Consider the following 8,408-nt stretch of genomic DNA (forward strand, 5'->3'; position numbering starts at 1 on the left):
ACAGACTTTTGATTGGCAGTCGGCTTAGCCAGGGAGCATCACTTCCTCCTCAGAGAAGCAGTTTCTCGCCCAGCGGACCAGCTAAAGAAGCTGGTAGGCATGGCTTACTTTGATTGACATAAGGTGGGTGGGTCCCTGTTTGTTCTGCCCATTTACTAAAAACAGGCCACATAGCTGCTCTCCATCATTTATAGTCTTTCAAGCAGTTACCCTCAATATATTCTACCATTAACATATTCTTGACTGTCATAGAAGCTGAAGGAAGGTTGTTTCTTCAATCTTAAATTATGTTTGTGATATTTAAAAATTTGGATATCCACTAAAATTTTAACAATGTTTGGTTGGATAGCTGCCATAGTTAGGCTAAGCAAAACGAAACATAGTTAACCTGCGTTGCTTAAATAATCTTTGTTTCTAATTCTCAGTGACATATATGCGTGTTTGTGTGTTTGTTTATTGTTCAAATAAAAATGAACATTGTCCAAATTAGTGAAAATATGGAATACATCTGTATATCTACATCAAATGTATATGCGTTTCCTTTCCCTTTGATTTAGACCCCATACAGCTCCTTCCAAATGCGTTTGTAATCATATTTTTCCACACACGTCAATATAGTCAAATAGTGTTTTGCATAATTTCCAACGTGGAAACCAAGTGTCCACCAGCGTCACGGAGGTGACATCTCCAGAAAAGGTTATTATGTTTGTTGTGTGTTTTCAACATTATCTTTAAACTGAATATTTAACTCTCCAGTAAAGTGTAAAGAAAGTCAGGTAAGAAAGAACACGTCTGGCTAAACAGTTGCTATGACTAATCGTGTAGTGGTTAACTCAGATTTTCCACCTCGTCGACTTAATGGGTCCAGAGTTGACAAACTTCGTTTAAAAAGAACTTAGTCTTGTAAATAAGTGCCAGATGAGCCCATGTTTAAGTTTTATATTTAACTGACAGAGGTCACGTGAGGCTGCTCAGACCATACCTGTCAAGCCTGGCTGAGAACTACCGTATTTCACCCCTCTTTCCCGCCATCCTCCCATATTAGTATTTTCCCATAAATTTCCCTTTTTATAATTTTTGAACTCCAAACTGAATTGTCACTAATCTCGCGAGAACTGTCCCCTCTCGTGAGTTTAGTGGTGACAACAGGAACAACCTCTGGAGCAAACTTGGAACAACAAATCAGAGATGATGGATGTAACGAGAGAGAAGGCATTTCTGCCAAAAAAGCAAAGACTTGGTGTAAATATCTCCAAAAATGGGAAACCGAATTTACTGTACTAAAGAGGTGAAAGAGTGAAACTGCTATTTTAGTAGTCAGTAAAAACAGTGTCGAGAGACACATGAGTGAAAATGACAAATTAAAAGAAAATGTAAATGTTTCACTTGAAGACAATCAATGTGTATATAAACTAAAAATATTTAAAATAAATAAATGTGCTTTAATTCCCCTTTGTGTTTTCATTGAGGCTCTATTATAGGAATTACATACATAGGAATGTGCACAGAATTCAGGGTCAACAAAGGTCGGACTATCAGGATAGGAGCACATAACTGTAGTTTGTAAGTGGTTGACAGGTACTGTAGATATTTTAGATTTCTCGTAAATCTGTCTTAAAATGTAATACTGGACCTCAGTTGGACTGGTGGGACTGTGGTAGAAAATCTCTCTTATTTCACTCCTTACGAACACCAGGAAACTGGACCATATCACACCGGTCATGAAATCACTACACTGGCTTCCAGTGAGTCAAAGGATAGAGTTTAAATCTTACTGCTGGTTTACAAAGACCTGAATGATCTTGGAACAAAATACATGCTGGATCTGTTAGTTCCTATGAAGCTCCCAGACCCCTGAGGTTCATCTGGATCTGGTTTGTTGTGAACAAGAACCAGAACCAAGCAAGGTGAGGCAGCGTTCAGTTATTCTGCTCCTCACCGGTGGAACAAACTTCCTGTAGACCTGAGGTCTGCTCCAACTGTCAGCTCCTTTAAATCAGGCCTAAAAACATTACTGTTTACTGAAGCTAATCTTAAATTAAATACTACTATACTGTAATTTAGCAGATGCTTTTATCAAAAGCGACTTACATATGAGAAAACAACACAAGCACAAAATCACACAGGAGAGTCCAGCTGGATCAGTGCTGGTCAGACTGCTGAGAGTCCATTTGGACTCAGGTGCTGTCACGCCAGTGCTAGAATATATGAATATCTGGTCTTGTTTTTCCCTTGCTCCCTGCTGGTCCGCACTGTTTCCTCCCTCCATGTTTTCCATGTCAGGTTCTTGTAGTTTGTGATTCTTGTTTAAGCTCTTGCTTTTTCAACCCTGCTCAGCAGCGTTTTTTTTTGTTTGTTTGATTAAATTAATTAATTAGTATTTTTTTGGAAACTCCTGCCTCCTGCTCTCCTACATCCGGGTCCTACTCAACCGCATTCCTAACATATTATTACTATTATTATTATTATTATTATTATTATTATTATTATTATTATTATTATTATTATTATTATTATTATTATTATACAGACCTTGTGGATCGGACAGAGTTTGGTAGGTGTATAGGTAAATACTTACCTGCTGTACTCTACTGCCCTTACTTTTTAACAACTTGTGCTTTTTATTATTTTACCTCTTTTCTTATCATCATTTTATTTGTTACTGTTTAATTGTGTCTTGCTGCTTTTAATGTTGATGTTGATGGGGGTGGCAGCCTAGTGGTTACAGAGGAGGGCTGGAGTCACAACCAAAAGTCAACCACCTTGGGCCCCTGAGCAAGGCCCTTAACCCTTACTGCTCCCCGGGCGCCGTGCCATTGCATGGCAGACCACTGCTACTAGTTCAACTAGAAAATTAAATGGGTTAAATGCAGAGAAAGAATTTCCCCATTGTGGGACTACTAAGGGAATCTTTCTTTCTTTCTTTTCTTTCTTTCTAAAGCACTTTGAATTACCTTGTGTCGAATTGTGCTATACTACGACGGAGTATTAGGGCCAAACAAAAAAACAAAAAAAGGAAATTACGAGAATAAAGTCATAATGTAATGAGAATAAAGTCGTAAAATTATGAGAATAAAGTCATAATATTACGAGAATAAAGTCGTAATATTACGAGAATAAAGTTGTAATATATTATAAATATATAAATATAACTTCACAAGATGCTCAATATTCTTCATTTTAACACAGGGAGAAGACTGCTCTTCCTGTTAGAGTTCTCATAAATTACCACTTTATTTTCATAATATTATGACTTTATTCTCATAAATTACCACTTTATTCATTACGACTTTATTCTCGTAATGTCACAACTTTATTCTCGGAATTTTACGACTTTATTCTCGGAATTTTACGACTTTATTCTCGTAATATTACGATTTTATTCTCATAATATTACAACTTTATTCTCGTAATGTTACGACTTTATTCTCGTAATTTTACGACTTTATTCTCGTAATATTACGACTTTATTCTCATAATATTATGACTTTATTCTATTACGACTTTATTCTCACAACATTACGACTTTATTCTCGTAATTTTATGACTTTATTCTCATTATATTATGACTTTATTCTCGTAATTTCCAATTTTTTTTTGTCTTAGTTTGGCCCTAATACTCCGTCGCACTATACAAATAAACTTGCCTTGCCTTATTTTCCAATCCAAAACTTGACAGGTATGGGTCAGACTGAGGGAGAACTATAAATTAAATTAATGGTGAATAAGAACTAGGTGTTTAAACATTTTCCATTTCCATTTTGTGCCACAACAGGTTTCCCGGGGATTATAATTGAGCGGCGCCAGTGATTGGCTGGTTGTGGTCCTGGCCCCGCCCCCCCTGGCAGCGCGGCGTCAGTGATTGGCTGGCTCTGGTCCTGGCCCCGCCCCCGCGGCGGCGTGGCGCGGTGACGTAGCCACGTGTCCGCGGCGGAGAGCAGACTGGAGGAAATCCCCGCAAGGCCGAGCAGGAACAGCGCGGAGGACAGGCCCCTTTAAGAGGGACGGAGAGCTCGGAGAAACAACAACAACAACAAGTCACTTCTCGCCAGCAGCTTTGAGCGGATCCGGAGCTTCGCTTTGGCCTCAGGAGGAACAAGGTGAGTGTTTAATAACATGATTTCTCCAACCTGCAGGGTTGGAGCCTGTGTTTGAGGCTGTATGGCGGGTTGGTGGTGGGACCAGGGAAAGTAACACCTGGTTTAACAGTTATATAATTCGATTTCAATTCAATTTTATCCATATAGCGTCTATTACAGCAGAAGTTGTCTCTAGGATCTTTCCAGAGACCCAGAATATGAGTTATACAGGTAGGAGGGGCTCGGAGCGCAGCAAAGCTGTCTTTTATTTAGTCTTTTATTGTTTTATTTTCCATTTACAGGTCTTTTCCCTTCGTTACTTGCATCACTTTATCGCATTTCTAATAAATTCCCACTGCGGAAGTGAGTGGACGGGGACAGGCTCTGCTGCAGCGCGGACAACTGCGCCCCCTAGCGGCCGCCGCTGAGAAGGCAGCGCTCGGACATGTACGGAGCTTCAGGGATCCCCGAGCTGATCCCGGCCGGCGGGCCGCCGCGGCAGCCCGGCCCCGCGGGGCCCTTCAACCCGGGACACCCGCCGGGGGGCCGCGGCGGCCCGCCCAACCCGCAGAGGCTGGGCCAGAGGGCGCCCAAGCTGGGCCAGATCGGCCGCTCCAAGAAAGGTGATGATTGTTGTTATTATTATTATTGTTATTATCATTATTATTAGTAGTATTATTAATACCCTCAACGTGACAATACAAAACTCCAGTATAAGTCTACTGTTACATAATGACACATTATTAAGTTAAAAAAGCCCCTTTTATGTCATTAAAAACAAATAAAAGACTAATTTATGGAGGCTGTCAGATCGGTAGGTCCAAGAAAGGTGATTATTGTTATTGTTATTATTATTATTATTATTATTATTATTATTATTAGTAGTAGTAGTAGTAGTATTATTAATGCCCTCAACGTGACAATACAAACTCCAGTATAAGTCTACTGTTACATAATGACACATTATTAAGTTAAAAAAAGCCCCTTACATGTCATTAAAAACAAATAAAAGACTAATTTATGGAGGCTGTCAGATCGGTCAGTCCAAGAAAGATTATTATTATTATTATTGCTGCTCTCCACATGACAATACAAACTCCAGTTTAAGTCTACTGTTACATAATGACACATTATTAAGTTATTATTATCAAGTTAAAAAAGCCCCTTATATGTCATTAAAAACAAATAAAAGACTAATTTATGGAGCCTGTCAGATCAGTCAGTCCAAGAAAGATTATTATTATTATTATTGCTGCTCTCCACATGACAATACAAACTCCAGTATAAGTCTACTAATACATAGTGACACAGCAGCAATAGGAACACATTAAAAGCCCCTTTTATGTCATTAAAAACAAATAAAAGATTAATTTATGGAGGCTGTCAGATCAGTCGGTCCAAGAAAGGTGATTATTGTTATTGTTATTAGTAGTAGTAGTAGTAGTAGTAGTATTGGTATTATTATTATTATTATTATTATTATTATTAGTAGTAGTAGTAGTATTGGTATTATTATTACTGCCCTCAACGTGACAATACAAAATAAGTTTATTGTTACATAGTGACACAGCAGCAATAGGAACACATTAAAAGACCCTTTTTATGTCATTAAAAACAAATAAAAGACTAATTAATGGAGGCTGTCAGATTGGTTTGTCCAAGAAAAATGATTATTATTATTATTATTAGTAGTAGTAGTAGTAGTAGTAGTAGTAGTAATATTGTTATTATTACTGCCCTCAACGTGACGATACAAAATAAGTTTATTGTTACATAATGACACAGCAGCAACAGGAACATATTAAAAGCCCCTTTTTATATCATTAAAAACAAATAAAAGACTCATTTATGGGGCTGTCAATCTGGGTGATATTAATCTGCAGGGAGAAGTTTCCAATCTCAAATCTCCAAGATATACTGATAAATGCTGCAAGTACCACCTAAAACCTTCATTCTTCAAGCTTTTAACACTAGAAAAGTACTTTTTAAATCGGTGAGGAATGAGCAGAGTTGGGAGATTATTTCAGGAGGTTCCCAGATTGATGTGCAGATAAAATGATCAAATTAACACCTTTTATGTTTAGTGCAGACTGTCTTTTTTAAATTTTATTTTTTATTTTTAAGAGCATGTGTTTTCAGATTTATTTCATAGATGTGTCTCAGTCTGAATGTTTAAATATGTCTTTTTGCAGCATAGCAGATTCAGAAAAACACTATTTGACCTGTTTGCCCAGTAGCCTCCTCCATCTCTGGCACTTTCCCGTAACTTGTAGAAAACTTCACATAAACATTCTCAGCACGAGCAAAGCCAACCTCCATCTTGTTTACAGCAGTGATATGCGTGCAGGTTACTATAGCAACCATGCCGATTAGGACACACAGATCTGATCCCTTGCAGTGTACGACGTAAAGGAAGCTCAAATTCTGATTAGATGTGCCTGGAAATCAGATTCAGAGATGCTTTAGACTGAAATTGTTTATACAGAGCCTCACCTTTACAGGTGACATGAATTGAATTTTATTCAGTGTGTTTGAGACTAAAAATCTACATCCCTGTTTCTAAAAAAGTGCTGTACAAGTATTTAAAGCAAATTCCTCACAATATTTTTGAACTATTAGATGAGGAATTATATGCCGTATGTTTCTTGTGCTGGTTAACTTTGCAATGTTGTGCAAGAGAGCGACTAAGGAACGAGGTGCGTTCAGCCGGTATGAAGGGAAACCATTTGGCGGTTAAATGATGGGCCTGTGGAGCTGGTCTGGGCCTGATCCTACAGGACCACCTGCCTGTCTTTGACCTCAGCCCCAAAGCAAGTGCATTTCCAGGAGCTGAAAGGAGCTCGTCCCATTTCACCTGTTCCTGCGCTACTTTCAGCCAGTATTGTTTATGTGTGCATGTCTGACATGAAGCCCTGCTCCTCTGACCTCTGTCCTTCCCTCCCCAGTGGACCTGGATGATGAAGACTTGGATGATATCATGAACAACAACGGGCAGTGTCCAGTGTCCCTGTCGCCCATCTCCTAAACTTCACCTGGAAGTGCCAAAAACAGATATTCCCCCCCTCCCTTCACCGACTGGGACGCCAAACCCCCTTCCCATCAGGCTCTCGGCCTTGGTCCTGTCAAGTGTCCTACAGAAGCTCCTGATGGCTCACGGCGGCTCCCGACCGGCTCTCGCTTGGCGCCACCTGTGGCCCGAGCCCCGATATCTGTGTATATAGTGTTTTGTTTAAGTTAATCTTCGCTCAGACTGTGAATGAATCGTACTGCGTTGCTCTCTACTCTATACCTCAGTAGACGGTTGACTTTTAGGACTTGAGAAGGATTTTTTTTGGACAAAGTGTATATTGGCACTTTTCCACTAGTATCAGTTCAGCCCGGTACGGCTCGGCGCGGCTTTACACGGTTCCACACATGTGTTTTCGCACTGCCAGGGGAGAAGCGGGCAGGTTTGGGTGAAGCTGCTGTGACGTACTCGATTGCGCAACCGCTTTATTCATGTCGGCGCTGATGAGAAATCAGCTGGAGCCGGGAGCGGCTGAGAGTAAAACAGCCCGTCTACATCGCTTTTTAAATTTTTTCTCGACAGCCACCAGGTTCATGAACATCTGCACCTCAGAGTTGGATCACCAAACAGACGTTTTTCGCTTTATAATAAAATCGCCGCGAGTCCCCTCGCGCTAACTCCATGGATCGGCTGACTCCCGCTTCCTGATTCAAACGTCTGCCGGCCCCGCCCCCCGACCAATCAGAGGCGTGGAGGGTGGTGACGTCCCCGCCCCCCGACCAATCGGTGGCGAGGAGGTGGTGACGTCAGAAATAGTCCCTGCTCAGACCGCTTTCAGAACCTCACTGAAATGGTTACAGAAAAAGGTACCGGCTTGGAGCGGCTCTACTCGTCTCAGCCCTAGTGCGAAAGCGCAAAACGGGTAGAACCGAGCTAAACTGATACTAATGCAAAAGCGCCATATTTTTTTCCGAGCTTCTTAACAAGGGCTACGTTGCTGAAGTTGCACTAAGCAAACGGGTAGATAGCGAGCGGGCGGGCGCTCACCTGGCTGATTCTGGTGGGGGCTGCTGTTTTCTTTCCAGCAGGTTGTTTTTTTTGCGAGGAAACGCACACAAGTGAAATGTTACGCTTTGGTTGTGCAATGACTATTGTTGTTTTCCTCTCTCACGGATCCGCGCAGCGTACCGTCATCGGGATGAACGCTTACTGTTTATATGAAAAATGACTACTGCTAATTATTTATTGTTTAAAAAGAAGAAAATTACTTTTCGTTGTGGCGTTACGGCTTCATATGCGTGTGTTTTTTGTTTTTTTTTAAA

General features: G+C 40.5%; 1 protein-coding gene across 1 annotated transcript in view; it reads left to right on the plus strand.

The window, feature by feature from the left end:
• The first annotated feature begins 3,873 nt into the window (after positions 1-3,873).
• Positions 3,874-8,408, plus strand: part of si:dkey-112a7.4 (uncharacterized) — a 5,351-nt gene continuing 816 nt past the window's right edge. Inside the window, exons 1-3 of the mRNA XM_061710395.1 lie at positions 3,874-4,100; positions 4,382-4,702; positions 7,025-8,408. The exon at positions 7,025-8,408 is cut by the window's right edge and continues 816 nt beyond it. Of these exons, the coding sequence (XP_061566379.1) occupies positions 4,525-4,702; positions 7,025-7,104 (258 nt within the window). The 5' untranslated portion in view covers positions 3,874-4,100; positions 4,382-4,524 and the 3' untranslated portion in view covers positions 7,105-8,408. The remainder of the gene's footprint in view (positions 4,101-4,381; positions 4,703-7,024) is intronic.

This window comes from Cololabis saira, chromosome 20 (genome assembly GCF_033807715.1).
Source record: "Cololabis saira isolate AMF1-May2022 chromosome 20, fColSai1.1, whole genome shotgun sequence".
NCBI classification, from domain to species: Eukaryota; Metazoa; Chordata; class Actinopteri; order Beloniformes; family Belonidae; genus Cololabis; species Cololabis saira.